The sequence below is a fragment of the Suncus etruscus genome, chromosome 9, assembly GCF_024139225.1.
Source record: "Suncus etruscus isolate mSunEtr1 chromosome 9, mSunEtr1.pri.cur, whole genome shotgun sequence".
Taxonomy (NCBI): domain Eukaryota; kingdom Metazoa; phylum Chordata; class Mammalia; order Eulipotyphla; family Soricidae; genus Suncus; species Suncus etruscus.
This window is the reverse complement of record NC_064856.1, coordinates 81,073,817-81,090,874: the sequence shown is the minus strand read 5'-3', so window position 1 is coordinate 81,090,874 and position 17,058 is coordinate 81,073,817. Positions and strand designations below refer to the sequence as shown.

Here is a 17,058-nt window from a genome sequence, read left to right as displayed (position 1 = left end):
GGTCACACCTGGCAGTGCTCAGGGGTTACTCCTGGCTATCTGCTCAGAAATAGCTCCTGGCAGGCACAGGGGACCATATGGGATGCCGGGATTCAAACCAACCACCTTAGGTCCCAGATTGGCTGCTTTCAAGGCAAACGCCACTATGCTATCTCTCCGGTCCCCCTAACATATTTTCTAACATATTTTTTAAAACTTATAACACCCAAATAAATTTTGGAGATTCCAAAAGAACCCAGGTTCTTTTTTCTTTTGCCAGAAACATGGGGTTTTATTTTTTCATGCTTATTTTTTACTTATTTATTTATTTATTATTCATTTTTAATTCCTTATTATCAAGAATAAGTGTCTTAAACGGCACTTTGCTTTGTTACAAGGAATATCCTCACTCTGCATTTACTTTGTATATAATCCACATATTTAACATTTTGTGTTGTTGCTTAGCAAAAATATATTGTGTCCCAATAACATTTATTTTATTCCCAATTTTTAACAGCAAGGAGACAACTTGTTTTTGCAGGTCCTGAATTCAAAATTGGGCTAGAGCAATCAGAAAAAATATTAAAGCTTAATTAAGTCTTTCATCCTAGTAATAAATATGGACTGAAACTTTATTCTTGGAGGAACAGTGTTTATTGACATCCCTTTCTTCCCTGCCTGGTGTCTCTTTGGCTCAGAGCACAGAGAAATAAAAAATCATGCAGGTGTAAATTTATTATCTTAATCAGTTTCATAAATTTATAGATATGGATGTTTCCCCTGAAGGTTTCAATTTGATACAAAATGAGTCTGATCTCAAGGTAATTTGTATTACCTTTCAAGATTTTTCTTTGCTAGACTTCCACTTTTACTTTGCAAGCAGTTTATGATAAAATATTAAATTTCATGTAAAATAATAAAAATGAGACATGTTAGGTTAATATTATTAGTCTCCCCTTCTGTGAAATACAGTTTTTGGTTTTACATACCTCTGAGAGATGCTCTGTTATCTGACCTATTAAATCAATTCTTAAGACTTATTTATTTTCCTCTTTGCTATCATTCTCTTCTTGCTAAGGTAAGTGTTATTCATTATAAAGTTCCTTGAAGTGTCATGATATGCTCAATTGGATATAATCTTCTGGCTAAATTTTATTCAATTGAAACTACTCTTTTCATTACTTTTATTTGAGCCAAATCTTATAATTAAAACAAATATGCCCTTTATATTGCATATAAAACTAAACCTACTCACATTTTAAGCCTTCCTACTATCCAGTGGAATTAAAATTATCAGTAGTGTACTATTTTTAAAGTTAAATTAATGTTTTGCAAGAGTATTAGTAAAGCATCTTTTCATAAACTATAGAAGGAAGTGTAAACTAAAATATCCTTTTTGAAAGTGAATTTTAATTATGAAGTTTATATGATATACTAAAATAATTATGTTATTTATAAGCAATTCACCTTGAGGAATTTGTTCTAAAAATATCTTAGATAAATATTTCTTTATGTGACTAATAGTTTCAATTTTCTCATAATAAGTACACTCAACAAAATAATCTACATATTTGAGTGTGGACAATTTGTAAAATAAATATATTCTCAAAATCTAAATGTAAAATACAAAGCAGACCTATTTTTATGAGTTTAGTATTGTAAATCAAAGACAGTGAATTTATAAATATTTTTAAATGTATAACGAGGGGTTATTGTTGCTTACTTGAATTATGATTAAATGCAATCAAATGATAAACTTTGTTCTTTCACTTCATAGTTCATCCTCTTTTTCAGAAATACAAGTCACATGAAAATGGGACTTCCAATCAAAAGTGGAATTACATAGAAAATAGAAAAGCTTTTGAGGCCTTTTATAGCACTACATTGGATAAGGAAATCACAGCAGCCAATTATGCTGGTATTTGTACATCCTGTGTGATTAAAGAGGAAAACATTGACCAACCAGTAAGTGGATTCTTTCTACTATGAGCAACAACAAAAAATTGAAATGTAGGATATAATTTAATATATAAGAACAAATGATCTAGAAACACTTTTGTTTGCTAAAATTGAATACCAATTTGTTAATGAAGCTCTAGCTATTTTGTTTTGATGGCCACCTATCATTCTCATCACCTTTGGTTTATTGTCAACTTGCCTGAGGAAGGACATCAGACATTACTGCTCTTCCACAGACATTACTGCCACACCACAAGTCATTGTATTGCAGATAGTTTAGTAAAATGCAAATGATTATTGTTTCTAAGATGTTTTAGTGGAGTTTCTGGAATCTTCTTTGCATATTATGTTATCTGAAAAATATTTCATACTCATGGAAGAATTAACATATAAAAATGAACACCCTTACCAAAGAATTATATATCAAAATTCCACTGATAATCTTCAGGAACTTAAAATAAGGAACTCTGCTATAATATAGAAGGTATCATACAACTCCCCAGATAGATACTCTGAGAAAAAACAAATACAGAGCACTTCCTAACTTTAAGTTGTACTATAAAGCTATAGTAATCAAAACTATATTGAACTAGAATAAACACCAATGGAACAGAATTGAGTGTTCAGAGATGAACCTTCATTTTTATGGCAGTTAACTTTGACAAAAAAGTTGGCCCAGTAAAGTGAAGTGAGGAAAGCTTCTTCAGCAAGTAGTGCTGGGAAGACTAGAGTATATGCAAAATAATAATGTTTGATGGAGCTATGTTTAATACCATACAGGAAAGTTAATTCAAGGTAGTTATCATCTATAAAATGCATTGAGGAAGACATAAAAAGAATACTCAGGATATGGACCTCGGAGATGACTTTAATGGTTTGACTCTATTGGCAAAGATAGCAAAAACAAGAAGTAAGCAAATGGAATTAAATTAAATTAAAAGCTTTTACATGAAAAAAAGAAACAGGTTTAAATAAATAAATTAAATTCTCAATGGGAGAATATTCACACACTCCACATCAGATAAGGGGCTAACATATGATACATAAGTGACAAATGTTCAATAAAATTATCAATATTCCCATCAGAAAATGGGAAGGGGAGATAAACAGACACTTCCTTGTAGGACATACAGATGTGCAGTAGGCATATGAAAACATATTCATCATCACTTAGTATCAGGGAAATGCAAATTAAATGACAATGTGGAGTCATCTTGCCCCACTGATAATGACATGTACGAGAAAACACTGGAACCAATATGGTTAGCAGGGATGTGATGAAAAGAAACTCCTAGTTGCTATTGGCGGGAAATGTCTGTTTTATGAAAATCAGTATTGCCAGAAAAAGTAAACCTTCCATATGACCCATATAATGCTTCCATATGACATGGAGATTCTACTTCTTGGTTTCTATTTCTGAAAAACAAAAACATCAACTCAGAAAGATAAATGCACATCTATGTTGACTACAGCACCTAATACACTAGCTAGGATATGGTAACAATCCAAATGCCCAATAATAGATGCATATATGAATAAAATGAATAAATACACAATTGAGTACTGTATAGCTATAAGAAAAGATGGTATCTTGCAATTTGTTGTGGCTTAGATGCAATAGAAAGGCATAATGTTAAGTCACAGGAAAGACAAATATCAGATGACCTCATTCATCTGTGATATAGAAAAAATCATAACAGGGAAATTGACATTATTGACCAATGAAAAACCTAGGCCTTAGATTATAAAACTGACAGTACAAACAGTGGAAAGAGGTGGTGGGGGTAAAGAAGTTGATTACAAGTTAGAATCTTGGGCACTTTGGAGGTAAAGAAAAGTATTTTGAAAAGCAAATGGTTTTAAATTACTTGAACTATATTTCATTTTATGTATAAATGGTCTAGGTATGGTCTAAGCACAAATATATTCTAATATTTTGCTGGGCTCACATCCAGCAGTGCTTAGAGTTTACTCTTACTCAGGGATGGATCACTCTTCACAGGGTTTGGGTAACCATATAGAATAAGAGATATTGATCCCCTATTGACTGTGAGCAAGTCAAGTGCTCTACCCACTGTACAATTGTACAGCTCCTATATTCTAATAGCTAAGAGAAATTATTCATCAAGTTTGAATCTATAATGTTTATTAGTAAGGAGTTGCATCATCATCCTTTGCAAATATCTGAAATATACACTCATGAATCTAATTATCTTGCTTGACCACTGGCCTACAGAAAGTTAAAATATTTTAATATACACCTTGTAGTGCATATCATCTTGTAGTTTATATGACCTCCAACATTCTCCTTAGTCTGATCCTCAGACATCTTAAAAAACTTCTCCCTTTTTTCCCTTCTACCCATCATACCCCATTTTTACTAAATAATTTTTGATTTCCAAATGTAGCAGACATTTGAATGTTTTGGTTTTAAATATGGTAATTGTCCTTCCTTCACCCTCTTCACTACCTTGTCCTTTTCTCCGTTGTCTGTAACTCATACAGGTTACCTAATATGCTGCTAAATGATTGTCAAGGTCAATTTAAAAGAAATCAAGGTAACTTGAAGAGGATACCATTTAAGTATCAATAAAGCTAATGACTAATGACTTCAGTGACTTAATATATGTTAGATGTTTAAAACCACATGTTTGTATTATTATGAAATAATAGTAACTCATAGGTCTCAATTAGAGGGAACTAGGAAATTAGTTACTGCAAACATTGAAAAATAAGGGCTGGAGTAATAGCATAGCAGGTAGGGCATTTGCCTTCCATATTCACTACCAAGGTTCAATTCCCTGCATCCCATATGACCCCTGATTATGGCAAGAGTACTTTCTGAGCACAAAGCCAAGAGTAAGCATTGAGCACCACTGGGTGTGGCCCAAAAACCAATGAAACAAACAAAATTTAAAAATTAAGAAACCAAATGTTTATTTATTTATAAATAATACCTCAAGAAAACAAGAGTTCCTAAAGAAAATTTTATTTTAATTTATTAATTAATCAAAATTTAAAGAGAAATTGAAATATCCCAGATAATAAATGAGTAAAGTGTGGGGAAAAAATCAGAATATCATGAGGCAGTAACCACAGTTAAATTAATGTATTTAGGCACTGATCATCATTACAAAAAAAGACACAACAGAAAATATTTGTCTCTTGATGGAAGTCCATAAAAGCTCTCAGGAGAACTTAATCAAAACCTTCAGTCTAACTAATAAGAATTAAAAATACTAGAGATAATGGAACAAGTGTTCAAATCCTCAAGAAATCGCAAGAAAGGAAAAGAGAGACAAAATATGCGAGGAAACAGAGAAATTTAAAAGAAACACAGGAAGCAGATAAAGCAGTATTAAATACATAGATTTTTTTAAGGTTTGGTTTGAAAATTGTAAGAGAGAATATAACTACTGAAGGTTTTTGAATATTTTATATTGGTTTATAATGTTTTCATTTTTGACTTTTTAAAAATGCCTGCCTAAATATTTAGGAGTGGAATAAAATGACACTAGAGATTTACTTCAAAGCAGTCCAGGTAAAAGGAAAACAGGTGGGATTAGAGCTGAGACAGAATTAGTAATTGAGGATAATTGTTGAAGCTGGATGAAGGGAAGATATTTTCATCAGACCTTTTTTGTGCAAGACTAGAATTTTCCCAGTGATTCTATAACTCACATTTTTAGTGAAAGAACAGAGCAGGTGGGATTGTTGAACTGTTAGGGGGTAATTATGATAAATGGCCACCTCTGAACTGACTTAGAATGATAGTGGTCTTAAATTCCTGATGGACAATGGAACAGCCTAGCTCCCTTCTCCATATGGAGGTCCAGAGGACATCTGAAAGTTCATGGAAAAAAGTCAACACTTCAACTACGAGAGTTTTCCACTTGGCCCTTTTTATTGGAATATTTTGGAAACTTTTTTTAGACTTGTCCTTTAATAGCATAGCACTAACACCATTTAATCAAATCAAGAACTTCAGTGGGGTGGTTATAGCATCATACAGCAAAATATGGCTGCACATGCTTTCCTCAGGACTCATCATTAAATCATATAGGTAGTTTGCTTTCTTCCAAACAATCCCTGAAGGTCATTTTAAAATGTTTTTATTGTGGGGTGGATGGGGCCACACTTGGCTGTGCTTAGGGGAATATATGTAGTACCATGGGTTAAATCAGGATCAGCCATGGCAAACGAAATATTTTAAACTTTATACTATGTCTCCAATCCAAAAGTCATTTTTTTCCTGTTATTTTCCTCCCTGTAGAAAGTGCTTGCACATGATTTCTGAGAAGTAATGAATGACTCTTTTCGAAAAACTGGTTCCTAAATTTGAAAACCTTTTCTTTTATATAACCAGATAATTTTTTAGGCCATATAATCAAGGTATTTTTTGATTTATCCTAATTAAAACACAACTTCCAGATTTTGATACTTATCCTAAAAAATTATAATCTCCCATTCCAATAGTCAGGTCATACATAGCCTTTCTGTTAGAAATTAATGTGACTAATCTGAAGAGCATAATCATTTATCAGTCCTGGGATTGACAAATTTTTGAGAAGTATATCATTTTTTAAAAGTGCCTGGGAAACCTTACCTATTCACTTTTTGGTCAGTCGTAGTTCTTAGCCTTTTTTGATTACTGACCTCTATGATAGTCTCACAGGAGTTGTAGATGTCGTTTACTGACTCCAACCAGGTACATATATTATCCAAATACTTCTTATATAAAGTTAGGGCATTCTTACCTGGCAGCACAGAGGGAGGTAGACCCCGAGGCTAACTAAGGCTGGAGGTCTCACAGGCAGAATTTTGGGAGTGCTGTTAACCAAAGCTATCTGACCCAAATATTAGCAGGTCCTTTAAGAGAATGTGCCCAGACTAACTTTCTAATGGGGAAGCATCAATTAAGGCAAATAAGGAGGGAGTCAGCAGCTGAACACTGCCTTAGGTGCCTGTGTAAGCCCCATGACCCTATATCTCTTCTTTGCCCAATAACTGAAGGGAAGAGGCACTCAGGACTATAATAATGGGGGCAGTGGTCCAGACAACAGATTGGACTGACGTGAGTTCCCTCCCCTGACCTAAACTATTGTAATGAGACTGTAGAGGCCAATATACCTTATTTGCCAGCGTATAAGACAACCTTTCAACCCATGAAAAACTTCCTAAAAATCTTAAAATTAAGTTACTTATTAAAAGTAAGAGGGGTGCGGATCACTCGTCCCTGAAGCTGGAACAAGTTTCAGCATGCCGTATACCAGCATATACCGACTTTTAGGAAGTTTTTCATGGGTTGAAAGGTCGTCTTATACTCCGGCAAATTAGTTGCATGGAGAAGTATCCCCATTGGGGACTGACTGGGATGTGGCTTTGTGTATTAAGGAACTGTCCTCCTGTGTGTTTGACACTGTTTTTTGCAAACCCAGATGAGTTTTGAATCATAGTCATTCTCCAATCCCCACACATAATCCCTGGTGGGAGAGGGTAGGTGAGAACAAGTTGAACTCTCCCAAAAAGTGGATGCTGATTGGTATGCTAGCTTAAGTTATTTTCCCAGGTGGGGACTAGGCCTAGGTTCTGGGAAACAATGCTTCTATGCTAACAAATCAGGAGTCATCCAAGAGACACTGCAACAAGTGAATGATAGTTTGCAAAAGCAGAAAAGGGAATGGAAAGATTCTGCCACCTGGTATGAACAATGGTTCAATCACCCTGGAAACCTCCCTGATTAAGATGTTTGTGCTAAGATCACAGTGTGTGCCCACAAGTAGGACAAGGATAACGAACCTCAAGGAGAATCAAAGATTTGACTCAGGTTTATAAGAAGAGGAGGAAATGTTGGGATCTGAGTTCTGAACAAGGAAGGACACTATTTTGTAAAGGTCACACGGCAGGCTTCTCAGATTTTGAGCAGGAAGAGGTGCTATTTTGTAAAAACCACATGGTATTGGTCTTTACAAGCCTATTTCATAGAAACTGCTCCAAGCTACCTAGCCATACCAGTAGCCTATAAGAGAAGGACAAGGGAGCAGTAGGAAGGTATCCCTAGATAATAGCCAATCATTTTAAATATCATCAGAAATCTGGAACCTCTCTATATTCTTCCCCTATATAAACTTCCTCATGACCTTGGGTGGGGCCCATCTCTTTTGGAGATGGCCCTCGCTGTCCAGTGTGCGAGGTCCAGTTGGCAGACATATTAAAGTATTAAACTTGAAAAAAAATGTTAGGGCATTCTTAGACTTCTCTAGAAAACCAATATGCATATAGGATAATAGATGCTTTTTTAGAACCAAAGTAGTAGCTCAGTAGTAGGGCACTGCCTGGTGTGTATGAGACACTAGGCTTGATGCAGAGATATCAAAATAGCCAGAAAAACAACCAAAGAAACTCTATTTTTGTCCTATTATTTTAGATACATTAGGAAAGAAAAACTAATATGAAGTATTATATGTGGAATAATTACATATCCACATACATATAAATGCTATATATGATATTAGTTATTTTTTCACATATTATGTCTTATTTGAGTGGTAAACATTGAAATTAATATTGTGTGGATTATATGACTGCATTAATTTAATTAAGTTTATTGATGAAAGTAACTTTATAATCATATTGGCCACTAAGCATTTAATCATGGTGATTGTTACTCAGCCTATGAGGTCAAATCCACAAATAGTCATTTTAGTTAAAGATATTCCATAGAAAACTTAATAAAAGAAATTTATATTTTTCTGTAAATAGAACTAGCATCTGGCACTGAACTTTTAAATTCTGTTTACATCCTACAGGTATAGCATAATTCCGGAAGTTACAAAGTTGTACTGTGTTTTACTTTTTATCAGCAGTTTCAGAGCAGCATTAAGTGTGAATGAATTAACCAAAACTCCACTTCACACTATGTGCATGCTTTATTGCAAAAACAATTCAGGAGCCAGCAAATGACTGTACCTAGTCATGGTATTGATTTCTTAATAAATGAAAAATACATTTTCTGAATACTTTCAATGACTTCTCCTGTATAATAAGAAAAGTAATTGGCACACAATTTATCATAAAGCCCAGGCTTTTCTGTATAAATGATTCTACATATAATATTCATTCAACTCTATCTAAAAGTGGCTAGTTTAATTTTTTGTTTTCCAGGTATTTATAGAAAAATGAAAATCAAATATATACATACATATACATATATATATAGTACAATCCATATTGGAACTTAAGAGTTACATCTCCAAAAGTACTATCTAATTGTTGTCTTTGAATGAAAATAGTTTTATATACTTAAAAGACAGAGCTGAAATGATATGGTAATGTCAAAAGTTCAAGGCCTTTAAATCAGAAGTCACTTTCATGGGGTTGGTGCAGTGGCACAAGCAGTAAAGCGTCTGCTTTGCCTGTGCTAGCCTAGGACAGACTGCGTTCCCCCAGCGTCCCGTATGGTTCCCCAAGCTAGGAGCGATTTCTGAGCGAATAGCCAGGAGTATCCCCTGAGCGTCACAGGGTGTGGCCCAAAAACCAAAAACCAAAAAAAAAAAAAGTCACTTTTATTTTACAACCCTCCCACATACTATTTGGGTAGAGTATTTATAAAACTTTTCCTCTCTTAGATCTGATGCTTGGGATGAAATCTGGGTTGGCTGCATGCAAGGCAAACACTCTATCTGTACTATCTCTTGAGCCCATATGTCCTAGTTATAACTGTGTCAATATTCATAATAATGTATGTATAATAAAAAGGAATATATGGAAATGTAATTTACCTTATCTATCCAATATAAACAGTAATGACACTGTGTATATGTGATATTTTATATTTATATATGATTTTAAGTGCAACATGTTGTGATATTTTGTAAAAAATTGAACTAAGATTCTACTTCAAAAAGTAACCTATAAGGGAATTTAGTATAAATATAAAATTAAAAGCCATTCTCAAAAAGAATTTCCTTTCGACCTTTTGCTTTTTAAACTATAATTTGAGAATGATAATATTAAATTTGGCTGTCCTTAACAACTTTAAGTCTTTTGAGGGAATAAAAAGCAAATTCAAGAGTCTAATGTATAATTGCCTAAACTTTTTATGAAAAGCATGTGACATTTATGGAAATGTTCATGCCTGGGCTTTAGTAAAGATACTAACTTGTCCTATGAATTCAAATTAAACTTTAACCAAGGGTTGGCAACATTTTTCATTTCCTAATATAGTCTTATTTTTCATTTAAAATGTACACATATACCAACAATATTTTTTACATATTCATTCTACTTTTATTACATACAAGAATATCAACATTAACATTAGCATCCAAGGCTCTGTTTTGTTATTTTTAGGGAGACTGCATAGATATTTAACACATACACAGCACTGTTCAGGGCATTACTCTGGGAATATTGTGTGTTGCTGGGGATGGAACCTGGATTGGCTGGCTGAAAGACAAATACCAGATAAGGGTCTTATCAGTTATACTATAATCTTCAGTTCCCCAGTGTTCTATTTCCAGTGACTTTTTCCAGTGTTACCCTTTGATGATCTTTGGTTTAAGTCAATAAATCATTCAGTTTCCCAAGGGTCATTTTTCTGTAATTTGGTCAATATCTTTACATTTATCAACTGAATGTTTGATGCAAGGGTTAACTTAGACTCTGAAACAAGGTATCTGACAAATAAATGTGGCCTTAGGGATGCAGGATAAATATTTAATACTGTCTATATGTTTCACTTTATATTTTTCACTTTATATATTTCACATATATTATGATATGGCAAACCACTTGAAAACAGTAGCTTTACTAAATAATCTTTTTCTTTTAGAGAGAGAAAAAGTGTTTGCTATAGAGGCAGGCTGGTGGGGAGGGGGAGAAGTGGGAGAGAAACAGGAAATTGGTGGTAGGAAATGAACACGGAAAAAGGATGGGAATTGTATCATTGTATGACTGAAACTCAACAAAAAACAGTTTTTTACTTCTGAATATTACGGTGATTTAAGAAAAACATATTTTGAAAAATATCTTCCCTGCTGTGAGTGAGTTAGCAGTTTGGGGTGAGGTGATAAACAAATTCTACCACCCATGCCTATGGGTTTGCAGGAGCTTGATTCCTTTCCAAGCTTCTCAAGTGAATTAGCTCAAAATTGTTCCCATTATGATCTCAGGGGTACAAATACAACCAAAACAATAAAAGCTCCAACAATTCTTATCTTTCTCCTGGCACACATTTACGAATAGGCTATATTGATCAGAGCAAATTATGTGGTCTTGTCCAGGATCAAGAAAAGGAGAAAATGAGAGACTTCTTTTCTTAATAGAAGAAGTATTAAATACGCTTTTAAAAAGGCATCCACATAAGAATTGAGGGTATGTATTGCAAACAAGTCACCACACTCTCTTAAGGATTAATTTCCAATCATGAATTGGTGCCAGTTTACTTTGTGGAATCTTACTATAAGGTATAAAATGGCTGTCAAGTTCTTTACCATAGTATAAGATTATAAGATGTGATTTTGTTTTTACACATTTGTTGATTTTATTGTTGCTAATTTTACAATATGTTTAGCACCATTATGAACTTGAGTTTACATATTTAAACATTTTCAAGGTATTTCCATTTCACTCTTTTTGTTGTTCCAACACAGTTCCACTTTGGGCCAGTGAACGGGACTTCGAGTTGGCTCTTGAGTAATTTAAACAAGATTTCTTTACTCTTGGATGTTATAGCTCTATTTCTTTCTGGACAACTTAATACACCATTTGCTAATCTTGATATTAATTGTTTCAAATTCAAAATTGGTCATTCCTATTAAAAAATTCAATGATGGATGCAAGCAATAGTCACTGATATTGAATTGCCAATGCTAAAATATTGAATTGCGTATGCCTCTGGGCTTTTATCAGTTGAATTTGAAAATATGTTTTTATAGAATAAGTAGAAAGCAAAATGATGCATTCATATTAAGATTTCAAATTTGGCATTTGGGAATTATGAAAGTGTTTTATTTGTATTGCAGACTGTTTTACTAAAATGCTATTATAATTGAGATTTGCTTATATAAAAGCATCTTTTTCTCTCTTTTAGGGTTATTATTTTCTCTCAACTGCTGCTGGTAAGAAAAAAATAATGCTCTGTATAGCTTGTGCACAATTCGCAAGAGCAGAAAAAGGACTGAAGCAGTTACCTCCAGGGGTGTCATTCTTCTGTGCCTCAGGTTTCAGCACCAAAAGACCCTTGTCAAGAGGGCCCTTCAAGGCTATCAGTGTGGCCAAGGTGTGTAATGATCTGAGCTCTGCTTATATATCAACAGTTTAGGAAACTTGGATGCACAATCTCACTTGTACTCAAATTCATCTCCACTCATCCTATTCATCTTCCTCTGAAGCACCTTCACCTTTCTTTACACCTCTTTTGATTTCCTTTTCCCTATTGTAATTTAAAATACTTTGTCTACTAAAAGTCCAATATCCTCTTTGAAGTTAATCAGTCATTCCGTGGCTTTAATCAACAATGACTGACACTTTCCATTCTTTCAGTATTGCTTTTTAAAAAGGAAGTAGCTAAAAGGCACATGAAAAAGTGGTCCACATCACTAGTCATCAGGGAAATGCAAATCAAAACAACCATGAGGTACCACCTCACACCACAGAGATTGGCACACATCACAAAGAATGAGAACAAGCAGTGCTGGCAGTGATGTGGAGAGAAAGGAACTCATCCACTGCTGGTGGGAATGCCATCTAGTTCAACCTCTATGGAAAGCGATATGGAGATTCCTCCAAAAACTGGAAATTGAGCTCCCAACAATACAGCTATCCCACTCCTAGGAATATACCTAGGAACACAAAAATACAATACAAAAATCCCTTCCTTACACCTATATCCATTGCAGCACTATTTACCATAGCAAGACTCTGGAAACAACCAAGATGTATGGCTAAAGAAACGGTGGTACATATACACAATGGAATATTATGCAGCTGTCAGGAGAGATGAAGTCATGAACATTTTCTATACATGAATTTATTATGCTGAGTGAAATAAGTCAGAGGGAGAGAGACACAGAATAGTCTCCCTCATCTATGAATTTTAAGAAAAATGAAAGACATTCTTGCAATAATTTTCAGAGACAAAAGAGAGGAGGGCTGGAAGTTCCAGCTCACTACATGAAGCTCATCACAAAGAGTGATGAGTGCAGTTAGAGAAATAACTAACTACATTGAGAACTATCATAACAATGCGAATGAATGACAGAAGTAGAAAGCCTGTCTAGAGTACAGGCAGGGGTGGTGGGTGGGGAGTAGGGAGAATTGGAACATTGGTGATGGAAATGTAGTACTGGTGAAGGAGGGTGTTTTTTACATGATTGAATCCCAACCACAATCATGTTTGTAATCAAGGTGTTTAAATAATATATATGCATATGTATATATATACATATGTAAAGGAAGTAAGCTGCAAATCTTTATTTAATGAATCAGCTTCGTTTTGCTACTTGCAAAGGGTAAACTCCTTTTGACTAGTATGTAACATTTCAGGTGAGTTTAACATAGTGTTGTAAGAGCTATTGAAATTAGGTGCCTGAATTTGTTCATCCATATCTAATGTTGTTTATATTTCATGGAAAAATAATTTTGGCTGCCTTCCTATTGCAGTTATGTGACCCAAGGGGATTGGGAATAATGGGTGGGAATCTTGAGATATTAGTGGAGAAACTATGACACTGGGGTGAGTGTGGATTTGGAATAATGTATGTATGAAACTCTGTTTCCAACAATATTAAAAATCACAGAGCCTAACTAAATACTGGCTAAAAATAAGATAAAAAATGGCGTCATCAGATTGCAAGTGAGAGGGGCTAAAGAGAACTTACACTTATAGAAAAGAACTTATCTATAGAACTTATCTATATAGAACTTATAGATAAAGGAGAGATTCTGAAGAAATGGGAAATCAAACATTTCCACTGGGTGTGTTTTTCAGATTTTTGCCTGCCTTATTCCCAGACCACTCTCCTCTCTTCGCTGTTACATGGCAGGGCAGAATGGGCAGGGACAAAATGGAGTATTTACTGGCTATAAGAGACATCAGCCAAAGCAATAACTCTTCAGAAGAAAGAAGTCATCAGAAGCTTTTGGCTTTACTTGAGTAAGGTTATGGAATAGAGTCAGGGAAGTGGTGCTCAGTGAATTTGATAGCAAACCCCAATACTGCAGCAACTTAGAGATTTTCCCTCAGGCCAGCAAGCTAGGGGACAGTAAAGAATAGTATAAGAATAGTATAGCATGATGCTTACAGCTATCATGTGCTTAAGGTTAGCCCCCCTTTCTGTTCCAGTCTGTCCCCACTTGGTCACCTCATCCTTAAGATGAGAATGAGAATATAAGAGAATATCTGCACTGCCAGAGTTCGTCACTATAATCTGACTCTAATCCTGGCTTTCTTCTTCCCCATCTCCTATAATAAGAGATGTTAGAAAAGAAAAGGTGAATTAAAGATAGAGGCCCAGAGTGACTCCATAAGATATCTAGGGAGAGAAGGAAAAATTCTGACCCAAGGTCCATCCACCATAGCTTTTCTCATACCCACAGCACACAAAGGAAGCTATTAAAATGTAGGTATCATACCATCCATATGAATTAAGAGCTACAAGTGACTCAAATAGTCCAATTAAAATTTTTTTCAAGTAGATTTATTTTATTTTTTTAAATCAGGCCAATTTATCTTCTTGTGAGGCTGAGAAAACACTAAGGTATTATGAAGGACGTCTGTTATCTTTACGGATGAAGACCTGCACACGAGTTGTGACTCAGAGTGGCATGGCAGCTCTGCACCAGAAGGCGGTGAAAATAATTGCTTACAGAAATGGAGATGGATATCGAAATGGAAAGTTAATTGTGGTTGGAACATTCCCAATGGTAAGTGGCTGATCACTTAAATGCTTCTTGCATCCTCAGAGGTAATGATAATGGTGATTCTTCTGACAAGAAAAGAGCAGTGGACTGAGCAAAAAATGTTCCTGACCAGTCTCCCTGATTTGAGCTGACAAGATCCAAATCTTTTTTTCCTTAAGATATTCAACTGAAATATATTTCTTTTGATATGGACTTAGGAAAAGGAGGAAGCAGAATATGGTTGTTAGATTGGCTACAGAGCAAAGGCTCATAAAAGCCTAGGGAAACAAAATGTTTTTTTCTGTGGTAAAATATACCTTTGTGCCTCCCTCCTTATCCTAGATTCAAGTTGTGTGCTATCTCAGTTTGCTGATGTCACTTCATTGGTCACCTAGAGTATCTGAGTGTTTATTGATTGATACAATACTGCATTTTATTTTCACTTTGAAGAAGCAGGAGAACGTGCTTGATGGAATATATGACCTGAGTCCTAACCTATTTCCTCATAGTCACTGGAAGGACAGAGAACCTAAAAAGCCCAGCTCAGTCCTTTCATTATTTGATGATTTCCTTGGCAATAAAATATGGTCAATATTTTAATGAGATATTTCACAGCAGTGTCATATAGACCGTGGACAGATCTTGAAGACATTCTCTAAGCTTTTATATTTATTAAATACTATTTGGTTGAATACAAATACATTTTTAAAAGATTAATGTATTATTCTTCATTGGATCAATAAAAGTACAAAAAATGAAAAACTTTCAATATCCACCCTGAGATTCACAGCTGGTTTTTTTTTTATGGTATAGGACAAATATTAACCTTTCAGCCTGTTTTCATGTGTGCAAATGGAAGTACAAACTATGCCAGTTCTTGTCTTGAAAAATGTCAGCTACTCGTATATATTAAAACAACTCATTATATAGTATGAAATTATGTTTATTAAAAAAGAAAGATTGAAAGTAAATTTTTATGTTAAGCATTTTTGGGAGAAATACTCTGATAATAAATCATATGAACATCTCTCAGCAGCTGTTTTAAATTTCTGGAGCTGATACTTTTCACAGCAGGATTGGAATCATGTTGTGAGATTAAAAAGGACAATTGAATATCAAGGATTATCTCCAAAGAAATTGATAGATATTTGACTTTCTATTTCCTTTAATTAAAGTACTATCTCATTTTTCTTCAACAAGAAGTTCTTCATGATTATTCCCAATCCGTCATGATTTTCTCTCCATTCCTGATAGTTTGTTTTATCTAGCTTCTTACAGAATGTACAGAACAACTTGGCCTCGCTAGAGCAGCCTCCAGAATATACACCAAAGATGGAACATTGGTCCTTTCTTTGAGTGATTTGGTTCTTTGGGCTCTAGATGCATCACTTATTCAGAGCGATTCTGAGCAAGGAAAGATAGAAGCAGCCTCTTTGGGAGCAAAAAAGAAAGTGATTACAAACATGGAAGGTTGGTTGCATTACAAACAGTTTATTTGGTTTTATTTATGTTTGCTCAAGATAAAAGTCACATGATCACAGAGCATGATATTACACAGCCCCCAATATTGTTTTTACTATTCAGTCTTTTATGGTTTCATAAATTTTCAGTTGTACTTGTTCTATATCCTTGAAGAAAGTCATTGATATTTTGTTAGAAATTTCATTGAATTGAAAAGTATTGAATCAAATAATGCTTTATGCAGAGTGGTAAGTTTTATAACGTTAAATCTTTCCAATTTATGAGTATGGAACATCTTTTCATATCTACGTGTTTTCTATTTATTTTAACAATGATTTGTAAGCTTTTGTTTACAAATCTTTTATATCCCTTGTTGTTTACTAGGTATTTCATGCTCTTCACTGAACTTTCAAATAAGATTTCTTATTTCTTTATTTTTTATTTGTTGTTTATATATAGAAATGCAGCAGATTTAAAACAATTATTTTTAACTATGAGAACAATGATGCAAAGAGGAGAAGGTAAAGTTACAGTGGAAGGACAATTGCCCATGAACAGAGTTCTCAAGAAATCCCCTTGCTGATGCCTAAATATGGAACTTACAATCAAAGAACATTAAGAAAAATAAGGCAGAACCCATGTACAATTACTTTGTCCACAAGTCCCCCGATTGTAGTACATTATAACATTTCTTAGCAGTACACAAAGCAATCTAAAGCTATGAGATTTATGTGACTCCTTAAACATTGAAGGCAT

General features: G+C 34.3%; 1 protein-coding gene across 1 annotated transcript in view; it reads left to right on the top strand.

Annotated features, from left to right (window-relative positions):
• The window catches only part of DCDC1 (doublecortin domain containing 1), a 469,965-nt gene that overhangs the window by 406,253 nt on the left and 46,654 nt on the right, over positions 1 to 17,058 (top strand). Inside the window, exons 28-31 of the mRNA XM_049780695.1 lie at positions 1,774 to 1,944; positions 12,032 to 12,220; positions 14,662 to 14,865; positions 16,110 to 16,311. Of these exons, the coding sequence (XP_049636652.1) occupies positions 1,774 to 1,944; positions 12,032 to 12,220; positions 14,662 to 14,865; positions 16,110 to 16,311 (766 nt within the window). The remainder of the gene's footprint in view (positions 1 to 1,773; positions 1,945 to 12,031; positions 12,221 to 14,661; positions 14,866 to 16,109; positions 16,312 to 17,058) is intronic.